At 36.4% G+C, this 27,131-nt stretch overlaps 1 protein-coding gene across 1 annotated transcript in view; it reads left to right on the top strand.

Annotated features, from left to right (window-relative positions):
- The window catches only part of LOC142850334 (zinc-regulated GTPase metalloprotein activator 1), a 50,235-nt gene extending 23,410 nt beyond the window's left edge, over positions 1-26,825 (top strand). Inside the window, exons 7-15 of the mRNA XM_075973746.1 lie at positions 1,205-1,251; positions 2,959-3,045; positions 5,788-5,832; positions 12,485-12,541; positions 16,006-16,054; positions 23,540-23,608; positions 23,710-23,775; positions 25,275-25,404; positions 25,723-26,825. Coding sequence (XP_075829861.1) covers positions 1,205-1,251; positions 2,959-3,045; positions 5,788-5,832; positions 12,485-12,541; positions 16,006-16,054; positions 23,540-23,608; positions 23,710-23,775; positions 25,275-25,404; positions 25,723-25,832 — 660 coding nt within the window. The 3' untranslated portion in view covers positions 25,833-26,825. The remainder of the gene's footprint in view (positions 1-1,204; positions 1,252-2,958; positions 3,046-5,787; positions 5,833-12,484; positions 12,542-16,005; positions 16,055-23,539; positions 23,609-23,709; positions 23,776-25,274; positions 25,405-25,722) is intronic.
- The last annotated feature ends 306 nt before the right edge of the window (positions 26,826-27,131 follow it).

Raw genomic sequence — 27,131 nt, 5'->3', positions numbered from 1 at the left:
GTGGAACATTTTTCAAATAACAGAATTTATGTGTCTATGTCAACAAATGGGAGTGTTAACTCTGAATTTGTAGACTGTTTCAGGGCCTGATGATAGCTTTATTCTCTAGATGCAGAGTATATAATGCTAAGTAGGTTTGTTGACAGTAAAAAGCCATGGGTAATTACGAAAGCATGAATATTGGTCTTTTGGCATTGAGTAATTATTGATACAGTAAACTAGGTTCTGTAAACTCTGTAACTGGGGAATGAATATGTGATTGAATTTATAAAAGTGTATTAAAAAATGAAATGACTATGTCACTGTCATGACTTTGGTTATGATCTTTAGAAGAAAAAAAGATTGCCTCTTAACAAAGTTTATTAAATAATCATCAGTGTGTCTTAAGTTCTAAGCTATAATAGTGACTTCCCCATGAATTGTGAAACTAGCCTGGCAAAATGTGATATAATTTGTACATAATTTTCTATATAGTATTATGTAATTATTAAATAGCATTCTACGTGAGACTGGTTGTATATGGCATAAAAGCTTTTAAAAAAGATTTTAAATTGTGTTTACTTCTATCAACTATGCTTTTAATTAAAAAATAGTCTAGTGGTGGTATGTAAAAACAGTATTCTGTGATGATGAGGACATTAGATTTAAGTTCTTATATATGTAAAATGAAAATATATACTTCTCATGTCATGATACCTAAATGAGTTAAAATGTTTTTAAAATGAAATAATTTAGTTTTGGTTGTGAGCCTAGCCTTTAATGGCTAAACAGTCTCTCCAGCCCAAAGTTAAATACTTTATACAATTTGATTAGAATGTAAAATGTTAATATCTAGTTGTCTGTAGTCCACAGTAGCCAGCTTTTTGTTATGATAGGGAGTCTTTGTTGAGAGGTACGGTGATGAGGTTGAAAACATGAATTTTCAGAAGACAACCCCTGGGAACCCTTATGGCAGAGATGACTTCAGGATATAAATAGTGTTGAGAGAGGGGCTGCTTTCTGGAGGTGAAAAGAACGTTGGCCTTCTAAGTTGTTACAGTAACTAACTAGATAAGTCTTTCTCCATTTATGTTTAGTAGTGGAACTTAAAGTCTCATTAAGACAAAAAAGATAGCTTTAAAGTAAAATCCTTTTTTTTGAGTTGACATTAGATTTCTGCATTGCATTATAGTAATTGTTTTAAAATTTTGTTTGTTTTGTTCAGCATTTAGCTGAAGAAAAACCTGATGGCCTTGTCAATGAAGCTACTAGGTATTCATATTTAAAGCTTATATTGATTACTAACCAGCTAGAAGGAAGACGATCAGTAACATAAAACCAAAACCAAAACAACAGACAACAAAGAACTTAAAAATATGAAGATAATTAAGGCAAACATTCTCTTCCTCTCACGCGTCATTGCTGTCTACCAGTCATGGACTCACACCAGCATGTTGTTTAAGCCGTTTATATTGTGGGATGAAGTGAATGGTGGGCACAGGACTTAGTTGATTTTGATGAACTTAGAAGATTTTTTTATTTTCTTATTTTTTGGTTTTTCAAGACAGGGTTTCTCTGTAGCTTTGGAGCCTGTCCCGGAACTAGCTCTTGTAGACCCGGCTGGCCTCGAACTCACAGAGATCCGCCTGCCTCTGCCTCCCGAGTGCTGGGATTAAAGACATGTGCCACCACTGCCCAGCTTGAATTGAAAAGATTTTTAACACTTATTATAAGCATCTTATTCTCATGCCAATTCTTTGAAATTGAAGATAGTAAGTTGCTTCCTTAGAAACTCCCTACTTTCTCACTGTACTTAATACAGAGGAACAAATACTGAAATACTTTTGACTTGGCCATTAAAACAATTTTTAAGTATTTCTATGTCTTGTTTTGTCTGTAGACTTACAAGTATTTAAATTAGTTTTCCTACCCCAAGCATATTTTCACTAATGAGATGAAGGTTTTGAAACCAAATACGCTGCTGGGCTTAAGAGCGAGGCCTTCTGGGATCCCAGCACAGGAAATAAAGACTAAGCAAATGATTCCTTGTTATCTTGGAATTTGATAATTGAATTATTTGGTAACCCTTCCTAAATATTGTGTTTTTGTGTAATTGTGATTTAAATTAAAATGAATTTTAATATGATTAACTTTTTCCTCACAAAATGGTTATTGTAGAAAATATACATAAGCCAAATAGAAATATCAGAAAGTTGTGATGTCCATGAGAGATTAAATAGAAGGTCTCCAATTTAAAGACTGTGACTGTTAGTATTTGAAAATGTGGACATTTTGTCTATAGTCACATCAGATTGCTTAAATAGAAGTAGGATTGTGATAAACAGTCTGTAGTTATTTTTTTAATTTTGCTTGTGTTCTTTGATTAGTATCTTAATAACAGACTTAGAAACTAGTAATTCAGTGATTAGAATTTCTAGAAGAATTGAGGAAAATAATCTGTTATGTAGCATTTTATCAGTTGGAGTCTTTAACTGGGATTTTTTTCTGTCTATCTATTTTACAACAATAATATTCATGGGATGAAGAAGATATTTACACACGATCTTGATATAGTTTTGATAAATAGTATTATAAAGCAAACTTTTTAATGTTAAGTAAACTTTTTCTCTTTCTTTGAAAATTATGGTAAATTTTACAATTTTTATCAAATAGGCTATCCTTATTCCCATCATAATAGATAGATATGAATTTTTTTGCTTTTCTTTAATACACACACCACAAACTGAAAATTATTCTTTATTAAAAACTCTGGAGGCTTATCTTTATAGAATCAGTAACAAATAATTTTTTGAATGAGCTTACATAGTAATGTATGAAATTATTCTGTAGAATGAGTAGATTGGGAATAAACTGAGGCCAAGCTAGTTCTTAATTGAAATGTTGACTTAAATGTTGTTTCTAAACGTTTTTGTGATTTCTTAACATTTTTCTTCTGACAATTGTTCTTTGATGTTTTAGGCAAGTTGCTTTGGCAGACATGATTCTTATCAATAAAACAGACTTGGTTTCAGAAGAGGAGCTAAACAAATTAAGAACAACTATCAGGTACAGTAGACAGCACTTGACTATTGTATTGTAAAAGCCAAAGAAAGAATGATGGAGGAGATAGATTTGTTTACCTAAGTGTGACAATCTGTACATGTATTGAGATGTCACATGGCACCCCATCTTTATGTATAGTTTTTATATGTCAATTAAAAATAGGCCTAAATAATGGAGCTAGAAAACATCATATTGAGTGAGGTAACCCAGACTCAGAAAGTACATTATCACATATACTCACTCATAAGTGGTCTTTAAACATAAAGCAAAGAAAACCAGCCTACAAATCATAATCTCAGAGAACCTAGACAACAATGAGAACCCCAAGAAAAACATACATAGATCTAATCTACATGGGGCGTAGAAAAAGACAAGCTTTCCTGAGTAAATTGGGAACATGGGGATCATGGGAGAGGGTTAAAGGGGAGAGGAGAGGCAGGGAGGAGAGCAGAGAAAAATGTATAGCTCAATAAAATAAAATTTAAAAAAGACCTAAATTCATTTTTAAAGAACAGTGAAAATTATAAGTATGTTAAATGCCTTCAGATCTAAATTTTAATATGTAAAGTATTTTCACCTTGATTATTGCTCTGTAGGAGCATAAGATAAGATTCAAGGATCATTCAGGAATCACATATATTGTTCTTGACTAATTGACTGTTAAAAATAAGTAGGAATATAAGAAATAATGCACCAGCACTTGCAAAGCAAAATTTGGAATTTTTAGGCTGATATTCTAGGTCTACCAACTCCCTTTATAAGTTTTCATTTCCTGTCTGTTCCTTGACTCTTTCCTAAGGTCAAGCCTCCTTAACTTCCTAAGACAGTTAATTTACTTTTTCATGTATATGTCTTGCCAGGTATCACCTGCTCATAATGTTTTCTCACTTGCCAGTTTCTGAGTTCATCCCCTCCTTTATAATATATAATACTATATATTTTCATCAGTAGAACCTATTTTCTCTTTTCCTCCCATTCCTTAACAAAGTCTTCCTTGGTCAAAAATTTTCTTTTCTTTTTTTTTGGTTTTTCGAGACAGGGTTTCTCTGTGGCTTTGGAGCCTGTCCTGGAACTAGCTCTGTAGACCAGGCTGGTCTCTAACTCACAGAGATCCGCCTACCTCTGCCTCCCGAGTGCTGGGATTAAAGGCGTGCGCCACCATCGCCCGGCCAAATTTTTCACTTCTGCTTGAACCCTTCTTGATTTTAATGGTTTCCTTATTTGTCAACTGTGCTTTGTCTTCCAGATTGTTTTATGTATACATTGCCTATGTGTATGGCTAATCAAAATAGAATATTATGAATGATACTGTTATTAGTAAATAATCTAACAGTCATTTTGCTGGCTATCTTGGAGATCCCATTCTTTTTTAAACCAACGATGGACTTTTCAAATGAAGTAAAGTCCAGGGACTGTATCTTGAATTATTTTGTAAGACCTAAATTAGATACAGTCATATATTTTAATAACTTTCCTTACGTTCACTTTTAGTGACTGTGGAGTTTTTTTTATAATAAATTAGCACTACCATATTTAAAATTTCTGTTGACCTTACATGTTGACTGTAGTACCACTGGTTTATATAATATATGCTATAAAACTGAATCAAAAATATATAACTCATTAAGAGGTCATTTGCAGTGATTATGATTACAAGAGAAAGAAATTTATACTTTTTTCCTCTATTTTTCTCTTATTTTAATAATAATATTCTTAGGTTTTACTATAAGAAGTAATGTTTTCTGTAGAAAGCAGATAATATTGCATAGTGTTTAGGAATATGGAGTTGAAGTCTGCCTTGGTTGCCATCACTGTTCTTATGGGGATTATTTAAGCTTCTTAAACATCATCTTCAAAACTTGAATAAAACCTGTCGTACAAGTTTGCTTTAAGTAGTACCTGAGACCTGTGAAATTGCAGATGAACCATCCCTGACACTTAGTAAGTGCTTCCTGAGCTGCTATTACAATGAAAATTTGCTTCTTTGAAGAGGAGATTGATACTCTCATTAAGTAGTCCAGAAGTGAAACTTAGGTCAGAATCACTGTACACAGAAGGCTTACCCATGAGAACATACTGAACAAGCAGCGCATATTTTGGATATGTGTCTGTACAGAAAAGAGAATTAATGCAATAAAAATGCATAGGTGTTCACAGTGTTTAAGGAAATTAAAGTATCTTGTGACATACAAGGGAAACCATTTTCCTTTATTTTGGTGTTTTGTGTTTACTGTTTCTCCAGTGCGTTTGTGTTAAAATTGGCTGTCATGCAAAAGTTTTGAGTATACAAGAACATTAGGAATCTCTGCTACTTATGAATCATCTTCCTTTTCATTTTGGCAGTGCTGGGGTCACACCCAGGAGTTGTGCATGTAGGCAAGCACTGTGCCAAGTTACATGCTATGCAAGGACTGTACACTAAGCCACATCCTTACCCTTTTCCTAAAGTGAAGGACCTTCTGTAACTCGCGGTCATAACTAGCCTTCCAGTTGTGTGGTAGGCTTTGAGTAACAAGTTTTCATAAATGTGCAACTAGATTGTGTTAGATTTATAGTTTGAAGAAAAAGAATCTAAGCCATTAAAAAATACAAATTTGTTTTCCATTTTTAGTTTTACTAATTCTGGTTACACTTGTATCTGTTTTCTTTTTTGTTTTAGGAATAATTGATTTTGTATGCTTTTTTTTTCTTAAAAAAAAGTTACCATTTACTTTTTAAACCCTTTCCTTTTGCTTTTTATTTCAGATCAATAAATGGACTGGGAAAAGTTTTAGAAACTCAAAGATCAAGGTACTTTTTAAAGTTATTACTAGGACTGGAGGTATATATCAGTTGTAAGGTTGTTACCTAACATGCATAAGACCCTGGAGTTGACTGTATCACTGCATTAACCATGCATAGTGCGCATGCCTATACACTCAGTACTTTGGATGTATAGGCAGGAGACTAGAAGTTAAGGTCATCCTTGACTGTGTAGGAAGTTCAAGGATAGGCTGGGCTACCTGAGGAGGGAGGAAGAAAAGGAAAAAGATCTATTACTAATATCAACAACAAATAACAGCCTTTGGTTGTTAAAAATTGATAAGTAACTTGATTATAATATAATAAAGACATAGATGCATTAAAGTAAGTCCTAAAAGTTGTCTGGATGCTCTTTACAAATTAGTTTGCTGTATTTAGTTAGTACTTTTGCTAAGAACTACAGAGCTATGATAAATAAATCTGGAAAAGCATATTCAGGAATTTTAACGTAAGGCCTTTAAATAGGTTTTTAATACTTTAAAATCTTAATGTTGCAAAAAACTGCAATAAGAGCTGGGCGGTGGTGGCGCACGCCTTTAATCCCAGCACTTGGGAGGCAGAGGCAGGCGGATCTCTGTGAGTTCGAGACCAGCCTGGTCTACAAGAGCTAGTTCCAGGACAGGCTCTAAAACCACAGAGAAATCCTGTCTCGAAAAACCAAAAAAAAAAAAAAAAAAAACTGCAATAAGAATACTGTAGTAGGAGCAGTGGGCCTGCTCTTCATCCCACCTGGCTCCCGGCCGCCTGGCTAGCTTATGCCCCAAAATAACAACATACAAATTATATTCATTTAAACACTGCCTGGCCCATTATATCTAGCCTCTTCTTGGCTAACTCTCACATCTCGACTAACCCATTTCTAATAATGTGTGTAGTACCACAAGGCAGTAGCTTACCTGGAAGGATTCTAGTCTATGTCCATCTTGGGCCGGAGCTTCATTGCGTCTGGCTCCATGGCATCTGACCTCACTTCCCTTCTTCCCAGCATTCTGTTCTGTCTACTCCACCCACCTAAGGGCTGGCCTATTAAATGGGCCAAGGCAGTTTCTTTATTAATCAATGAAAGTAACTCCTCCATCAGAATACATGGATTTTTGTAATGTTTAATTTCTTAATGCATCCCTTTATTTACACCTTCTATAACTTCTTCTTGTAGTTCTGTTCATAAATATGTACATAATCTTCTGAAATAGTTGTACTCTTTAAAAAAAAACCCTCTGTGAACTATACTTTTGTAGATTGAACTGTTTTCCATTGACTGCTGTCATGATTTCAGAAAACTTCAGTGTAAGGGTATTTTGTTACGCTAATACTGGGGACAAGAATGGCTTAGTAGACAGTAGACCCCTCTGAGACTCACAGCTGGCAGCCTAGAGCCACCCAGCCTGTAGCTGAGAGTCTTCTATTGTCTAATGCAGAAGAAGCCTTAGCTGAGTGGCTTGCTGCAACAGCACAGATTAGAGGTGCTGACAGACTGACAAAAGTGTGAGGCAGTAATAGCAGCAGCTGCTCTGAGCATGTGTGCAGCTGGAGATTTAATTTGGTATGCATCTGCAGGAGCCACAAATGCCTTTGGTGTGATCCCTCTACAGGCACTGTGCAAGCAAATAGGCTCCCAGATTTTTCGACTCTACTACAGAAACATGATAATCTAACACAAACTCAGAGCCGTTCCTCATATGTCTTCTTCCTATCTTAGCCTGTATTTGTTTTCTCCCTGATTTGCTTTCCTTTATAAATGGCAGACGTTTTCATAACCCTTAAATTAGCTTTAAGAATCATACTTTTTTAAAAAATTTATTTATTTATTTATTAAAGATTTCTGCCTCCTCCCCACCACCGCCTCCCATTTCCCTCCCCCTCTCCCAATCAAGTCCCCCTCCCTCGGCAGCCCAAAGAGCAATCAGAGTTCCCTGCCCTGTGGGAAGTCCAAGGACCTCCCACCTCCATCCAGGTCTAGTAAGGTGAGCATCCAAACTGCCTAGGCTCCCACAAAGCCAGTACGTGCAGTAGGATCAAAAACCCATTGCCATTGTTCTTGAGTTCTCAGTAGTCCTCATTGTCCGCTATGTTTAGCGAGTCCGGTTTTATCCCATGCTTTTTCAGACCCAGGCCAGCTGACCTTGGTGAGTTCCCGATAGAACATCCCCATTGTAAGAATCATACTTATCAGTAACTGTGTTTCTGTTGTGACAGCATGTATTCAGTTCGTATTTTCTCTATTTCCATTTCAAGATGATCCGTGTTCTAAATAAAGTTCATTCTGGATTAGCTTATTATGTAATGGTTTCATTCATCATATAGTTTTAGAATTTGCTCCCTTATAAGAATATTAATCATGTAGTGTTTATTACTTAAGAATGAGGGTGCAAGTGAAGAAAATTTTTATCCTCTCATTCTTCATGATCTGTTTATTGGCAGTAGATCTGAGACTCTGTCCTTGCTGGGAACAATGGAGTTAAGTTAGAGACCTTTTCCATGAAGATCAGCTATAAATAGGAGTCTTATTATTGGGTCATGAATCTTACATTAAGTATTTCCCCAAATTTCTTGAGACAGACAACAACTTGGGCTTACCAATTTAGAAGCTAGAGAGTTAGTTCTTACAAAATAATTGGAGTGGTTTTTTTTGTTGTTGTTGTTGTTTTTAAGCATTTTAATCCCATTAGTATTTTGAGGATGACAAAAGCAGGCAAAAGTGAAAGTGCTATAAACATGCATAAGCAAAGGCTCACCTTGACTTTGTGAAATGGAAGTAAAAATCATGTGTGGTGCTTTCTTATTAGTGTTTAAGCAGATTGGCCAGCAAATACAAGTTCTAATGACTGCGTAGACTTTTGAAGCAGGAGCAGGCATGCATTCTTATCTTTTCTGTACTTTTTAAAATTTTAGAGATTCAAGTGAATTGAACAGAGGAGCATCAAAATGCAGCTGCTCAGTAATAAGTTAACCATTTCAGCTTTCCATTGATTCCAGGAACATTAGGGTGGATTCGAGAACTAAGCCACAGAGAAGACAAACGTACTTTTAAGACACTGGGTCATTTGGGAAAAACTGAGAAGTGAACAAGCAAAAAAACAACATCTTAGATATCTTCTTACTATGTCACAATAGAAATATTGACTGCACAGAGTTCTCTTAGAATAAGAAGGCAGAGAAATGACCAAATTTTCTTGATGAAGAGTCAGGAAAACTTGTTTGGGAAAATGATTTGATTAGAGTCTTAAACAGTGAATGGATTTTTTTTTCCAGAACGCCTGGAATACAGGTGATTTTTTTCCCCCAGGGGTACAGAAGCCTTAATATTTCAGGGATGATATTTTAGAATGACTACGACACATGGCTGTATGTAGCTAAGAGGAAAGGTATGTGAGTCTTCCACAAAGACCATGAATGCCATGATACATAGGATTTTTCTCCTGGTGGCAAGAAAGAGGCTCTGAAAGATTTAAAACTAAGAGACACTTGAGGGGTGGACTCTCTATGGTCTGGTCTCTGAAGTTTAGGGCATACAGGAAGATTAGAAAAACTTGGGTGGAGTGGGATGGGTGTGGGCTTAGAAAAGTTAATGAGAACACTTGGAAACTTAGTGCTAGAGTTTACTCCAAGCTTTTGGAAATAAGCTGAACCCTTGGAGAGACTCACTGAATTTGGAAAGGTGGCCTTTAGGCAGTGTCCCTAAAGTTCTCCCACAGCTTCAGGCTGTGTAAGACAATAGAAGAATGAACTTTTGAAGATTTTTTTCCCTTTGATTTATTTTCCCATTTAATTTAAAATGATGATGGTCTTTTGATCTTACTGTTTGAATGTCTGGGAAAATATCTGATGCTTTTATTTCTGAAGGAAGAAATTAAATGAACACATTTAACACCATGAAAATTTTTCTAGACATGTTTTAAATGAGAATAGACTTTCTTCTCCAAAGCAATGCTAGTATGGGGAAAAGTTCATAAAACTTAAGTGTAGAAGCTTATGCCTTATCCCCTTATACTGACCATTAAGAATTTGCTGAGAGACTCTGATACTTTATTATTATTCTGTTGTTGGTCCTTTCATTCTTAGAAGTAAGTACCTAAAGGATCTGCTATAAAGCAGAATTCTCTAAATGGTAGTGTTTTCAAGGACACTGTTGCAGTGGGGCAGTGGTGTATTTCGAAGGTTTTTTTTTTTTTTTAAACACAGAACTGCATATTCACAGAATTGGCACATACAGACTTTCCTTGAAACTATTTGCTGCAGTGGAGATGATAATCTTGGGGTGGTTTTAACCTGTCTTTATAAATATTTGTTTAACTGTTAATGGAAAAGGAAGTATGTTTAATGCTAGGATTTTGATCCCTTGGTGTAAATTAATACTCAAAAATGTCTTCATTCTCAGAATATTTGCTTCCTTGCCTGATCATTTTTCTGGCTCAGAACATCCAGCATGTCCCATATTTGAAGTATTGATATAGTATATTAACATAGAGTAGTTTAATAAGATGGGAATTTTGTTTGTCTATGCCAAGATAAGCTTTCATAACCTTGCCGTGCACTGTCCTGAGTGTGCGGCTGTTTGTTGCTAGTGAACAAGGCCAGGCACAGCTGGCCAGTTCTGAGCTAAAGGAAGTGTTTTATCTTACATTTGTATGTTTAATCAGACATGTGGAATGTGACAAATGAACTTTGTTTTCCATGTAGAAATGTCTGACAGGCTGCTTGGGTCTAGTGTTGAAATGTAATTGTACTTTTGATTGTAGTTTTGTGTTCTTTTAAATATTCCCTTGATTTTAGTTTAATTATAAAGTCACTGTTCTCTGCTCTTCCTTGTAATAATGTTAAAACAGAAAATCAGTCATCCATTTTTGTAAATTTACTTCTATGTATTTAAACCAAACCAAGTGCTGGTTGTGGTTGATTCTTAGTGATTTGAATCACTACATTTATAATAAGGTTCAGTCATCAATAATTTTTCAGAGAAAGCGTTTGTTCTGACAGCATTGTGAACTGAGAAGCTTCACTCTACTTGAGCCCTCATTCTGAACAAGTAAAATCAAACATGTGGTTCCAGAGGGAGCTAATATTAATTCACACTCTGGTGGTTTGACTCCTTTTGGTTTTATTTATATATTTTTATTTTGTTGATACTTAAGATTGATTCCAGAGCCTTACACATGCATTGTCAAAGTGCTGTTCTTCCAGCCCCAGATTTCTAACATCCCCAACCCCACCAGACAGTCTCACAATGTAGCTGTCCTGAAACTCATTATGTAGACCAGGCTGGTATCAAAGACACAGAGATACACCTGCTTTTGCCTCCCAAATGCTGGGATTAAAGGTGTGTACCACCATGCTCAGCTTTAGAGTTCTAGTATTTTTTTTATAATTTATTTTTTATTTTATATACATTGGTGTTTCTTTTTTAAATTATTTTTATGGAACTATACCTTTTTATCCACTCCTCTCCTCTTCTAACCTCTCCTGTTACCCCCACGCTCCTAACTTACTCAGGAAATCCTGTCTTTTTCACCTTCCTTTGAAGATCCATGTATGTCTCTCTTAGGTCTTCTTTGTTGTCTAGGTTCTCTGGGGTTGTGGACTGTAGGCTGGTTTTCTTTGCTTTGTATTTTATGTACATTGATGTTTCGTCTGCATGTGTATTTGTAAGGGTATTGGATGCTCTAGAACAGGAGGTACGGATAGTTGGGAGCTGCCATGTGGGTGGTGGGAATTGAACCTATGTCCTCTAGAAGAGCAGCCAGTGCCTTTAACTGCTGAGCCTCATATTTTTATATTAACTCACCAGCCCTAGTATTTTTCTATTACATATTTAACATAGAGAAGTTGTAAAAGAATTAGGAAAATCCCAAAGGCTTTTGGAATGTGTGTAGACTATTATGCCTTTGTTACTTCTTTTATTTCACATTCGGGTTAATAGCTGCTTAGAAAGGGTTATTTAGATAATTTTTAACTCTGAAAGTATTTTAAAGCATATAGAGTTATAACTGAAGGACAATCAGAAGTGGAAAGGAAACTTTTTTTGGAGCAGTAACAAGTTTTTGTTTGTTTGTTTGTTTTGTTTTTTGCCTGATCTTTATCATTCAGCTACTTTTAGAAATTTTAGGTAGACTTCTTTTACCATCTCTCTTTTTTTCTTTCCTTTCATTTAATGTTTCTCCCTAAGTATAATATGTAGTTTTAAAAAAGATGTGTTTATTTTTATTTTGTGTGTTTGATCGTTTTGCCTGCATGTGTACCATGTTTGTGCCTAATACCCATGGAGGTCTGAAGAGGGCATTAGAACTCCTGATACTGGAGTTCCAGGCAGTTCTAAGCCACCAAGAAGGTGCTGAGATGCAAACCTAGGCCCTCTGTAAGAGCAGCAAATGCTTTTAAACATTTAGCTCTCTCCAACCCCCAAGGCTGACTAGTTTCTATGCTTACATATTTTGATTAAAAGTCCTTAGAGATTTTTCTTTTTGAGACAGGGACTCATACAGCCCAGGCCTTGAACTCACTATTGTAGCCAAGGATGTCCTTGAGCTTCTAATCCCTTTATCTAACTCCTAAATACTGTTGCCCAATTTGAAATTCTATTCTTGATGAATTGCATGTATTTTATAAAATTTTCAACTATTTAAATGCATTTTCTTCCTTTTAGAGTTCATCTCTCAAATATATTAGATCTACATGCCTATGATAGTCTCTCTGGAATAAGGTATGTTTTCAATATTTTGGTTATTTTTATGTAAACTTTTTTATTGTTTCCCATTATTTAGATGTCATTTCTTAGACATACAAGTTTGTCTTGTAAAAAGAAAGTCTTACTTTGTAGCTTAAGCTGATCTTTAACCTTGTGATCCTCTGCCTCAGCCTCCCAACTTCTAAGATACAAGCATGCACCAACACTCTTGGCTCGAAAGACCATTTCTAATTATGATCATGGAAGTTGGCTCTACATAATTATAATGTAAATGGTAATGTATCCTGGAAATCACCAGTATTTCTGTGCTGGCCATTATAATACTCTAAAAAAATTTGTAAAATACAGAAAAAAATCTAACTGAGTGCTCTCATAGACTACTTCTTTCCCTTTGGTAATAGATCAATTTTCTGTCTCCTTTTGGAGGGATCTTTATGATAAGAGATGGAAAAAGTTTATTCTTAGACATCAGTGTTTTGTTATTCTTATTTTATTTTACTTTGTTTTGAGACAGGATTTTGCTACATATAGCTTTGGCTGGCTTGGAATTGGAGGCATGTGCCAATGCATTCAACTCAGTTCTTTGTTTACTTTTCTAATTGTACTAAAAATATATAACATAAGATCTTTCATAACAGATTTTTTAAATTATAATACAGGATTATTAATTTTAGGCATGATGATATATAACACAGACTTGTAAAACTTGTTGAATGGCATGTCCTTATCTTTCCTTCCTGGAAACCAGTCTATTCAAGTGCCTGCTTCTGTGGGCTGTGCTATTTTGTCCTTCAGTGACAAGACAGGACAGGACCCCCCTCCTTTTGTGTGGGTTCAGTTTCATCATTGGAAGGTTAAATCAAAAGTATAAAATTCCCCTTGATGATTCAAGACAAAAAATGAAATCCAAGCTCATTAGAGAGACCCAAAGGCAGAGGCCTGCACGGACTCTTTTTACAGTGCACTTACATATACACAGACATGCATATACACAGACATGCACTTACATATACACAGACATGCATATACACAAAGGCAGAGGCCCGCATGGACTCTTTTTACAGTGCACTTACATATACACACATGCATATACACAAAGAGCACACATTTCTTTGTTCATCTAAAAATCAACATTTAAGTTGTTTCCACATTTTAGCTCTTGTAAACAACGTTATAGTATCTTTTTGTATCTACTCAATATCATGAAAATAGATTCTTCTCTGAGTATTTTTAATTAGTAAGGCTGTTATTTTTATGAGTAGGCATAGTGAGTGGCTCGGTACTTGTGAGCTTCAAGTAGGCATCCGGTCCTCCACATTTTTACTACTGTGCACTCTTTGAAACAGCTTCTGAAGTAACCCATGAGGAAAACATGGTGTTTTAATGGACCTCTTTATCTTATAGAGAATTTTAATTCCCATTTACTGTGATTTTTAAAAGTGGAACTACTTTAGTGCCTAGAAGTGTGGAATATGCAAGACAACTGTTTCCTCATGTTTTAAATTAAAATCCAGAGAGGTGGATTTTTCATCTCCTAAGTCAAGGGCTAGAACTAGCCATTCTAGAAGTTAAGTCATTAATAAAGAGCTGCTTTCACTCACTGCCTCTGTGTTGGACTTTCAGAGTAACTCAGTGACAAATGAAAATACTGCTGCTGTGAATACATCTGTGTTCGCTTTTCTTGGTCTAGTCCGTAGGAAGATAGGAGTGTTTGGTGCATGTGAATCATGAGTATGTGTTCATTTAAATACATTCCTGCCGGGCGGTGGTGGCGCAAGCCTTTAATCCCAGCACTTGGGAGGCAGAGGCAGGCGGATCTCTGTGAGTTCGAGACCAGCCTGGTCTACAAGAGCTAGTTCCAGGACAGGCTACAGGCTCCAAAAACCACAGAGAAACCCTGTCTCGAAAAAAACCAAAAAAAAAAAAAAAAAATACATTCCTATGGAGATGGTATGATCAGAGCACCTGATTGCTGCTTTCCACAGGGTGAAGTTTTCCTGGCCCATTTTCCTGCTGTACATTTTGAGTACTCAAGAGTTTTTTATACTTAATGATGAATGCATATGGAATATGAAAATTATTAGGAATTGCATTGATTATTTTTCACACAAAAGATTCTGATAATGAATTTCAGGTTTTAGTAGAATATGCTTGTCTGCTATACTAGAGTACAGTTTCTTTTCTTTTTTATTAAGACAGACAATTCTGGGACTTACTAGGAACTAACCCTAAAGGTTCCTTGTTAATCTTTTTGACTTTTACTTGGATGTGAAGTTGTATGTACTCACTGTCTGGCAACACTGAAACCTGATTTTCCTACAATTTTCTGATCTTATTCGACTTTTGATTAAGAGCAGTTATAATATTTTAGCAATACCAAAAGGAGTATGTATGTGATGTTGTCCTCCAATTGTAGATAGACCTTTGCCTGGCTTCTTTTTGCTTAGCTGTTTCAATAGGAGAATCCAGCCCTGGGCAACCAGCTGGGAAGGATTTAATTTGACACTTTCCCTACTAAGCCCGCCCTCCCAGTGTGAGTCATTCCTTCCACAATGGTTCCTACAGCCTAGGAATTACTAATTCACTGTTACTAATTCACCCCTCACTGTGCTTCAAGACAGAACACCTGCAAGACTTTTAAGTCCCTCCCCTCCCTCTGCCTTGTCACCATCACCGTCTAAATGTGTGCTCCAGTTGTTATGGTGGTAATTTGTTCTGCAATCTTATGGCTCTTCTCATAACAGAACAGTGCATTCTTAAGATTCTGACTGCTTTTTTTTTTTAAAGTCAGGGTCTCACTATGTAACTCTGACTGTCCTGAAACTCACTATGTAGTCCAGGCTGACTTCCAACTCTGGCTCCTGAGTGCTAGATTAACGGGTACATCACTATGCCTGGCTTCATTTTTTTCTTAACTGGTAACTGATTATATAGGAAATTTGTACTTGGATTCTTTTTGTCTTTTAATAATATATATGTATATCCAGTAGAAACCCTTAACAAAGGAAAGTTTACATTTCTAACTTTTTAAAGCTACTAACATATTTTCATATCAAGGAAACTTGGAGCACTACAGAATGGCCATGCCTGTGTTCCCAAGCCTGTTGAAATTATTGTATTAACCTACTAGAATTATAAAGAAAACTACTGACATATTTAGCAACAGAATATTGCTAAAATATTAGTTTTTCCCTTCATTGAATCATACTTATGATGTGATTGGGTGTGCATTCAAAAGATTTTTTTATATCTTAGATCTGTCAGCTTTTCTCTACATATATCTTAGATCTCTCAGTTGTTCTATACAAATATTGTATATATGTATAAATTTAGACTGTTCGAAGAGTGGGTAAATTGGAACTTTGTGATAGATTTGATTATAAAATGTTTGTTCCTTAATTAGCCTTGCGTCTCTGAGTAATGGATAATATTAAATCAGAAATATGCTGATCTTTGAATCGGTAATTGGTTGTTCTTAGTTTACAGAAAAAACTTCAGCATGTGCCAACAGCACCCCACCTTGATCAGGTAAAATTAAAATTTTATAAAATTTAAAGTGTTTCTTTCAATTTCAGTTCTACTTAGGATACTTCTTGTTAGATCTCTTTCTAAAATACTATTTATAGCTTAGGTTGGCAGTGTTGATAGTTTTACATGTCTTTAGGGGTATGTAATCTAGTTTAGCATGAGAATTTGTTCTGTGTTAGGAAACATTCTAATCCTCATGTTTGCTGATATTTTATAAAATTCTGTATTCAAACTTATTTTGAGGAGAATTTCTACCTAAATGAAACCTGGAGATTTTTTTCTGCTTTCTGTTTAAACTGTATTTAACTGATTGATTAGGAACAGTAAAGGATGGCCTATTTAAATAAAAACTTACCTTGAATTTTACTTTCAGTAGCATTGTAAATTTGAACTCTAGTTTTTGTGATTACTGAGGGTGATATTTAAGATGCTAGGGACAAAGTAAGTATGTTTTCTTTAAACCGTGTTTCTCCTAAGCAAGTCCTGGAGGGCAGAACTTTAGAGTAACTCCGGGATTTCATTTAAAGCAGTGAGAGGACTTGTGCTGAGCCGTGTGCCCGGCTCCTCTGTTGGGAAGTTGTGACTGACTTCTCAGGTCGTTATCACTTGTGATGGGGCCAGGATAGCAACAGTCACTTGTACGTTTGTCTTCATTTGGCTTATGTTCCTAGGGGGCTGTACCACCATGTGCATGGCATAGTTCTCAGAGAATATGGCTCATTACCTCTAAAATGACTAAGTGAGAGAAATAGTAAGTCCTTGGCAGTGGAATTTTAGGGGAAATTAAGTGTAGATGGCATTTAGTAGCACTCCTAGGATGAAGTTTAAGCACATATTACTGAACTTCTGGGTTCAAGATATTACATTAGGAATCTGGGATTTAAAGATGAAGAAAATGGAGTCCTCACAAAAACCTTTATGATGGCCAGTATCTATAGTCATGGTGCCCTGAATACACCCCATGATGGTATTTGTAACATCATGCTATGTGATTTGAAACACTTCCCCACTGAAAATAATTGTACATTGCATAGCATAGGATTTGATATGTAATAGCATCTCAGTGAATATTTGTCAAAGGAATGAAAAGCTGAGATGCTCCAACAGTGGTGTGATTCAGAATCACTTACGGAGCATCCTGCCTTCCTACCTTTCTGCCCTTCTTGCTGTCCGAATTCAGATACTTCATAGTTCCTCCAGAAGTGAAGCTTAGAAATAGGAATATTAATCATAGCTTAACTTTTTATTATGAATATTTTCAGTGCTATGCAAAAGGAAAGAGACTAAAATGGGTCTCTTTATACATCAGTTTAAAAGTTATCAACGTTTTGCCAATTTTAATTCATCCATCTTCCCAATATTCCTTTGCTGAAGTTCGAAACGTATATTTTTAAATAGTAAATTTCAGACATATATAACAGTAGAATGGCGTAAAGAACCTGTACAGACTTACGACTCCTGCTACAGCATGTTAAAGCAAATCCCAGACGTTACGTCATTTCTCCAGTAAATAGGGCATGTCTGTTTTTGTTAAAACTCAACGTGAGTTTCTGATATACTGCCCTGCTTTAAATGCATAAACATAGGGCAAAGGAATATTCCAGAGAAAGGGATCTAGGATTCAAGCATGAACCTTTTTGTTGGCTTAATGGATCAGAATTATAGAGAAGGAACTGCATTTCTTCTTCACTCATTGGCAAGTTCAGGGCTGAAGACTTCATCACAAGACAGATTAGCAAGAAGAAAGCATACAGTTTTTAACTTGTTAGTTTTTATGATATGGAAGCCTTCATAATGAAATCCTTAAGAATCGGTTAAACCTGAATGTTTCTGTGTTAGGTTTGATTAAAAACAAAGAGTTGTAGAGAACTAAGATAGGGAAAGAATATGGCCTAACAATACTAAATTGGAAGATTTAGCAAAAGTTTATTTGTTTAGAATCTTCTTTGTGACTTTATCTTCGGACATAAGTATAGTGTCCATTCATTGCTCCAGGGATTTGGACCTTACTGGGGTATGAGGGAATGAAGAAAAGACAGACACAGTCAGAAACACACACACACACACACACACACACACACACACACACACACACACACACAGAAAAGCTGAGATTGGGTGGTCTAGGCTCTTGACTGAAAAAACTTCAGCAGGTGAGAAGCACAGGGTTTATTTTATAGAGTTGAGCAGAATTTATGGTATATAGCATGACCAAGGAGACATGTTTAGCTAATTTTGGTAGGCATGATCTCTGTAGGGAAGCAGACTTGAGACCATAAATATCTGGTTAGTGGTATATATTCTCTGCATATACTGTCAACACCTGCATTTGATCCCCCAAAGAAGGCTTTGCCATTCATCTGAACCTAAGGCTATACCTTGACATGGCTGTATGTCAACAACACATATTCACTCAAGACTTCCTCCTTTCCCTACAATAAGGTTGCTGTTTTCTTGGTACTTCTCACATGAGTATCTTAAGATCTGTTACAGGGAAAGCACAGAAAAGCAGTCCTATGTTTATGGCCTGTTTCAGAGAAAGAGGGAAAAGGTGGGGTGGGTAGAGTGGGTGAGCTGGTTTTCCTGCTTTTGTTTTTCAAATGCCAAGTGCTACATTTTGATCTAGAATATCGTACTGGTTACTTTTCTTGTTGCTTTAACAAAACACCTGACCTGAGCAACTTAAAGAAGAAAGGATTGGTTTGGCTTACAGTTTGAGGTGTGGAAGTCTTGGCAGCAGGAGCCTGCACTAACTGGTCACATTGCATCTGCAGTCAGGAAAGGCAGAGAGATGGATGCTGGTGCTCAGTTTGTTCTATCCTTTTCCTTCCATTTAAGACCCTAGCCTGTGTAGAAGTACTGGCATATTCAGGGTGGATCTTTCACCACTTAAACCTTTCTGGAAACACGCTTAATTATTTCCATAATTTTTTAAAATTTAATTTTATTTTATGTGCATTGGTGTTTTGTCTGTATGTTTATCTGTGTGAGGGTGTCAGATCCCTGGTACTAGAGCCACAGAAAGTATTGAGCTGCCACATCAGTGCTAGGAATTGAACCCAGGTCTTTTGGGACAACAACCAGTGTTCTTAAGCACGGATCCAACTCTCCAGCCCCTCCATAGTGTTTCTAAATCTAGTCAAATGACAATGAAGGTTAACTGTTACATCTAACCTTAACCTTATCAAAAGCTTTAGGAAAGATAGTTTTTTCATATAAAGTAAACGATTCAGGTTTTAGTGTGTAATTCAGCATTATTTGTGTACACACACACATTTGTCCATGTGTACAAATCTACTCAGGTCAATATAATAAGTGTATCTAAAAATGTATAGAAGTTCTCTATGCACCTTCTGGTCAGAGAATGGACAGTTGCCATTTTGACTTGAATACTAAAGAGAATTTTGAACTAGTTAGGGTTTTGTTGACTGATTGTTTGCTTTAGTAGATACAGTGGAAGGGGAAAGCCAACAGTTTCACTGTTGGAAAGTGAGAACATAGTCCCAGAGAAGCAGGCTTTTAGTGCAGAAGTCTTTTTAGATGACTGGAACTGGAAAATTTGTTCTCAGGTATTGAGGTATAATGTGTAAGGCAAAGAAGGCTCGCACTGATGTGCTAGAGAAGCAGGACTTGCCTTTGGGATCTGGAGACCAAGCATGAAGATGCTATACCATGGAACGAATACCTGCAGTAGAAACGGGGTAAAGGGTGATCTCTCTGTGTTTGGATTGGTAAGAAGAGGAGGACTGATGGAAAATGTAAACTAGCTAGAGGAGCCTAGACAGCTCTAGGAGCATCTGGAGGACAGAGATTTGAATGAGAATGCCACGTGCTGGGGGCTGGAGAGATGGCTCAGAGGTTAAGAGCACTGGCTGCTCTTCCAGAGGTCCTGAGTTCAATTCCAAGCAACCACATGGTAGCTCACAACCTTCTGTACTGAAATCTGGTGTCCTCCTCTGGCATGCGGGCAAACATCGGGGCAGAATGTTGTATACATAATAAATAAATCTTAAAAAAAAAAAAAGAATGCCACGTGTTCTGCTGGGCATTTGGAGGCAGAAGATACCACAGAGGCAAAGAACAAGCAAAGGGCTGGAGCGTTGGAGACAGAGGTATTTGACTGCATTGCTGAGCTTGGTTTTCCAGATAAAGAAATCCTGTAAAAGTTATTTACATAGGCTATAAAACTGATAATCTAGTGAGTTAACTGGGAAAATAAGCCAAGTCAACAAACCAGAGTTACTGTTAATTTTATTTTAGAGGATTTCTTTATTAGGCTTTAGTTGTCCTGAATTATTGCCTCATTTTTCTGCTTTTGTATTACTAGTCATGAGAAGAGACAGTTTTAGATTCCAAGCAGAAATAAATTTCAAAATCTAGTCTGAGGGTGGTAATACCTAGGATATGCTATGAGTTATTGAAGTTTTATTCCTGAGAAGTATTTACTGTAATTCACCTTTTTTATTTTGCATTATTTTTTGTTTAATCCTAAAAAGGTGAGCTGGTATGGGAATATAAATGAGAATGCCCAAGTGACAGCCTATGGCTAGTTTTATTTATAGAGGCAATTTTGAATTTTGAGTTTTTACTACAATTTATAGCTTTCATCATTTTTGAGTTTTCCTTATATGAAAAGACTTTAACTAGTATGAAAAGCCACAGTTCCAAAGTAGAGGCATCCACCTTGAACCCTATTAGGTATTGTCTTAATTTCAAGACTCATTTGTGCCTATTGCTGGGGTAAATTATACCCTTTTAAAATAAGTAGGTAATAGCAAGGTGTTGTGTTACCCGTATTCCCAGTTCTGAGGAGGTAGATGCAGGAGTATCAACAGTTCAAAACCAGCCTGGGTTACTTGAGGCTGTCTCAGAAAACAACAAATAACTGAACAAAGTCTTATCACTAACTTGCAAAAGAAAAAAAATGCTGATCATACAAGACTTTAAGCTGACAATAAAGCAGAAAGTGTACTGAGTTCTGTGTTGAGACATTCTCAGTAATAAAAGCTGTTATTCAACTTGAATGAAATACACTTATATACGTTTTTGAAGACAAATTATTTTCTTTTGAATCTGACATGTGTTTCATTTGGGAATCTTTTACAATTTAGCTAGATATAAGACTTTAGACACTTAAAGTGAGTGATCTATTTAATGAAGAAAAAATCAGCATTTAATTTAAATTCATAATATTACTTTGCACGAAAAACCCAAATAGTTTTAAAGTAAGATATGTTTACTAAGATCTTAAAATAAGTCCTTTGTATTGTGGAAAAAACAACAACAAAAACTCCTTAAGTTGATCTCTGTCTTGTAAAGAAATTCTAGGTGTGCAGTGTTTGTGGTGTGTGTGCTGTACACAGAGCTTTGTGTCTTGTGGGACTCAAATGGACTCACTGGACAGCAGCTTCTCACAGCCCTCACAGCCCCAAGTAGCTGCCATTTTATTTTCTGATTTCTGTAAGTTTTAACTATTTTAAGCACTTAATGTGAGCGTCAATATTTGTTCTATTACTGGCTCATTTCGTCTAGCATAGCATCCTCCAAGTTTATTCGCATTTTACTATATGACAGGATTTCCTTCCTTCCTGAGACCAAATAATAATACATTGTACGTTCATATCACTTTTTAAAAAAATACTTACTTGTTGATGAGCACTGAAGTAATTTCTAGCTTTTGGTTTAATTATTGTAACAAAATACAGGTAGAGCCCTCACAATCTATGGTTTCCATTCTGTGTTACCAACTGCAGTCCAAAATATTAAGTGGAAAAATCCCATACATAAATAACTCACCAGTGTAAAACTGAGTAGCATTATGAATCACCTCACCATTCTGCTGCGTCCTGATTGTTGTGTGCATCATCCCATTGTCTGCTGGATCCACGCTGAATTCAGTACCTGCCCATCACTCACTGAGTTGGCACCTCTGTTGCCAGATCTACTGTAGCAATATCATAATGCTTATGTTCATGTGACCCCTGTGTTACGGAATCACATCCCAAAGCCAAGACTAATAATGTTGACAATACAGTGTGTCAAAGAGAAGCTGTAGAGTGCTTCCTTTATGTGAAAAGGTGATTTAATAAGAAAGGAGGAAAATCATATATTGAGATTGGTAAGATATCTGCTCATAATGAATTTACTATCTGTGACATTGTGGAGGAAGAAAAAGAAACTTGTGCTAATTTTACAGTTGGATTTAAACCTGGAAGTTATAACCACAGCATGTAAGCACTTAGTTAAACTGAAAAGGCATTAGCTGTGTCTCAGTATTACCTGTAGTTTCATACAAAGACTCTATTGCATGTCCCACAGATAAAGGGAAGTGCTTTAAATGCCTTACATTTTAAAGTCCAACATGCTTTTTTAAATTGACTTTACTTCTGATATTTGAGTAAGAAAGCATTCTGTTTTGCATATTGACAATATCAGAGGATTAAGTGTTAGCATATTGATTGTCGTGCACTGATCAATTCTGAAGCTGGTGGGCACGCTGATGGCACACCCGAAGCCCGAGCATGCTAAGCTTGAAACAGGGATGATGAGTTCAAAGCAAACTTGGAATACATAGCAAGACCCTATTTCAAAACCAATGAAGCAAAAATTAAAGTAAACAACTCAGCATTTTTATGTTTTCTTCTGCAGTCTTAAGTGGTCTTCTAAAATGCTTGGGGAGATGAGCATTTCTAAGATGTTACAAAGACTCACGTCCTCTGTCTTCTTGTTACAAACTTCTGAGCTTTGACTTGCGATCTCACTGTCCAGGGTGAGGGTGTTGCTTTAACAACGTGTTTAGCCTTGTGTAATTTCCATTGCTGAGATGGAGGTTTGGGGTTATGTTGTTGTCAAAGGGAGGTCTGAATTTTAATTAAGTAACCAGTTAGAGGAAACTTTAAGCTTCTTTAGAGAAGACAGATCTTTTGAGATCAGGAGGAAGCATAAACTGAATTCTGTAAGCGATTCTCCAAGGACCTAAGCCAGAAACGCCACTGCTGCCAGCCTCGCTGATAACTCCTTCTTTTCATTCATCACAGTGCTGGCTCATTTAGAGACCATGCCTTTCTAAGAGAGCAGAATCACACCGCTGTTTTGAGCAGTGCTTCTGCATCAGGGTGGTTTATTCTTCTGAGCTTCATTTGTCCAACTTATAAAGGGAAACAGTCCCCACTTCCCAGGATTGCTGTGATGAGCAGAGGAAAAGATGCGATGAGCCTGGCAGAATGCACACATTGTGTGCTACCCTCCGTTTTTGCTCAGGACACTTAAATGAAAGAGTTTTTGTTTGTTTCTGTTTTTAAATACTGTTGATCTGCTTTGTAGAATTGATAATTCCCAAAGAGGAAAATAATGATTAGTAATATTATTAGTCAGCTAAAGCTCCATAAGTACAGCTCTTTTCTCTTTTTATCTTCAAACTGGTTATAGTTTTAAAAATAGGTGGATGATTCAATAAAACTTACGGATTATTCTCTTGATTTGCAGAGTATTGTTACAGTCACATTTGAAGTACCAGGAAGTGCAAAGGAAGAGTGTCTAAATGTATTTATCCAGGTGAATGCAATTTTAACTGATTAATGATTCATGAGCTGTTTTGTTGCATAGTTGTTGCATTTGCAGTGGTTGGTCTTATGAAATTGTGTCGCCCAATACAGAATCTCCTGTGGGAAAAGAACGTGCAAAACAAGGACGGCCACTGCATGGAGGTCATACGACTGAAGGTATAGTCTGCAGTTTCCCTCAGACTTGGCGGAGAGAATCCTTTTCTTGGCTGTTATGTAAAAACCATACTTGGTTTTAAACAGAAACACTATTTTTAGTACAAATAACCTTTGTCTGCCTTCATTCTAATAATTTCCATTGCTGAAAAGGAACTTTAGAAATCACTGTTAAAACAACAATAACAAAACAGAACAACAACAACAAAGTCATGGTTTATTTGCATTGCTTCATTTAGTGCTACGCCTCAAACAACCTGTGTGCCTTGGCTCGTTAGCCCGGATCTCCTCTGCCAGGTGTTCCCAGCAGTTATCTGGCTTATAAGCTTGACACTGTCAAACCTGTTCTTCTTTGCACAGATTGGTCACTTAGAGAAATGCTTTATTTTTACAAGAGAGCTTCATTTAACAGAGAAGTAATGTTGAAAATTCTGCCACCGCCGAGTCTTCTGTTACTTGATGTATTTGGCAGACACTATAAACATTTGTCATATTTTATACAGAGGTACAAAACACTGGAATTCTTGTTCAGTTTGGAAAGCCATTCATATTCCTTGACATTTGGATGTGTGTGTTTGTGTTTGCTTGTCTGAATGTGGGTGAACATAAAACACAATGTGCAGGTGGAGATCAGAGGATAACTGTGGGAGTCAGTTCTCTCCTGTGGGTTCTGGGAATCAGACTCATTTGCCATGTTTCAGAGGTAAGGGCATTTACCCTCTGAGTCAGCTACCTTGCCACCCCCACATTGAACTACAGTTGAATATAATAGCTTTCAATTTGATCATTGCCTAAATTAATTGTAATACATTTCCAAAACAGATTCACCGACAGAATACCTTAATTTCTCAAATTTCCTTGTTACTTTGTGAAAGAAGTACGAGACCTTTAAGGCAGAGAAGTTAGTGTGATATGATGCAATAACAGATTTGGTCACTTTCAGTTTTTTGTTGTGATAAATAACATTGAAAAAATCCTAATATATTAATTTTAACAGTAGAAAAGGGAATCATTGTTAGGCATGATGTATAGTCAGGCAAATGAATTTCTGCAAGTTCGAGGCCAACCTGGCCTGCATAGCAAGTTTCAGGCCACCTAGGTCTTTAGAGCAAATTCCTATCTCAATAAAACAAGACAACAAAACAGAAAAGAGAAAGTAATTCTTTATTTTCAAGAAGTAGCCAGGTGTGGTGGTGCACACCTTTAATACCAGCACTCAAGAGGTAAAGGCCGGCAGATTTCTGTGTTTGAAGCCAGCTTGGTCTACAGAGGGTATTGCAGGAGAGCCACAACGACACAGAAAATCCTGTCTTGGGAGGGGAGGTTAGTATACTCAAATTTATTAGAAGTTTTAAAAACTTAAAATAAGCAAATAATTGAATCAGGTTTTTTCCTACCTTTATTATGAGATTGTCTTTTGAAAAACAATATTTTCAAATTTGATGTATTATTTCTGCTTGCAAATTGGAGATGGAGCTGAGTGATCATTGTTCTTTGAGCAGGGGCTGGTATCCATCAAAGACAAACCACAGCAAGTGATTGTGCAAGGCGTCCATGAGCTGTACGACCTGGAAGAGAGCCTAGTATGTTGGAAGGACGATGCTGAAAGAAGAAGTCAGCTGGTCTTTATTGGTAAGTAACAAAACATACAACTAGGTTTGTAGGAGACATAATGTGCTATTGAACCAATATTAACTCAATAAGCTTGTGTATTTGTCTGAATCACAGATAATGTAGGATTTTGCTAGAACTTTGTTCTTCAGATGACTTAGAAAAGAGGTTACTTTAAGTGCTAACTTGGATTTGAGGCTTACCTAGAAAGCTGTAGAAGGAATCATGTAGTTACTGTGGACTTGGTAGATCACTAGAGAGCACTGTGCATTTAAACACTGGAAATCAAGATGCTGTTTTCAAAAGCTTCATGTAATCACTATTTTGTTTTATTCTCAGGCAAGAATTTAGATAAGGAAGTTCTTAAGGAACTCTTCCTCACTGCTGTGGCAGAAACAGAAGAGCAGAGGACAGCATCTGGCAAAGATCAAGTTTGTCCATCACACTAGAAGCCATTTCTTACCAAAAGAACTGATAAGAAAAACAAGGATCAGTTTCCTACTGGATGTATTTCAATCCTGAATTCTTTCGTTACCTCTGTTAGGAGTTAGGAGTGTACTTTATGATAGTATTTATTTTATAAAATACATGAGGTTTTAGTAAATCATTATAAAACATTTGATATTCATATAATAAAATATATCCTCGAAGGGTTATTTTGAGACAATATTTCACAACAATTCCAGAATTTTCTTTCAAATTTAAGTATGAATACTGACAACTTATGCTTCATTATATTTGTAAAAATGTGGCAAACTTTAACATTTTCATTTTCCTTTTAAACTTCAGATAATTACAGAGATACAATGATTGTATTGATAGTAACAAAAATATTAAAACAAATGCTGTCATTGTATTTTTAAAAATATTTAATCTCTTTTGTTTGTTTTGTTTTGTTTGTTTTTTGAGACAGGGTTTCTCTGTAGCTTTGGACCCTGTCCTGGAACTTGCTCTGTAGACCAAATTAGCCTCGAAGTCACAAAGATCTGCCTGTCTCTTCTTTCTGAGTGCTGAGATAAAAGGCATATGCCACCACAAACCAGCTTACCCTCTGTTTTTATGTTATGTGTATGGGTGTTTTGCCTGCATGTGTATCTGTGCACCATGTGCATCTATTGGCTGAGGAGTCTGGAAGAGGGCACTGGATCCTCTGGGACTGGAAGGTCCTTTGGAAGAGCAGCCAGCATTAACCACTGAGCCATCTCTTCAGCCCTGTTGCTATATTTTTAATGGACTGAGTCTCTAGTGTTCCTAAAGACTTAAAGAGGAGGAAATCTGAGTCAAAGAAATTAAACTGTCTCTTAGAATCAATGCCAGACCGTACTGATAGTGTAATGATACTTCAGCTCTTTGTTCTCTGTATTATGCTTAGAAGATTATAATTGTGGAATGTTAAGCTGTAGTTTTATTGCTGGCATTAAATTCATCTTGCCTATTTTGAATTGTGTTAGTTTTCTGTATAATCTGAGAAGTAGTGAGGTGCAATACCTTTACTTACCATAACTGCAGATCACTGTGTGTGTGTGTGCTCGTGCGTGAATAAACACTTGTATGTAGATCAGAGAACAACCTTTGAGTCAGTTCTCTCCCTCCACCTTGTTTTGAGACTTCTTTCTGCTACTGGACTGTGCACACCGGCCTTTGGAACTTGTAGCCAACAACTCCCTGTCTCTGTCTCCCCTCTCACTGTGGAATTGCCAGAGCTGGGATTATAAACTCAAAAGAAGTCTGAAGTTACCAAAGGTTTA

Source organism: Microtus pennsylvanicus, chromosome 5 (assembly GCF_037038515.1).
Source record: "Microtus pennsylvanicus isolate mMicPen1 chromosome 5, mMicPen1.hap1, whole genome shotgun sequence".
Taxonomy (NCBI): Eukaryota; Metazoa; Chordata; class Mammalia; order Rodentia; family Cricetidae; genus Microtus; species Microtus pennsylvanicus.
The sequence above is the reverse complement of the archived record's forward strand: the minus strand, read 5'-3'. Positions and strand labels throughout refer to the sequence as shown.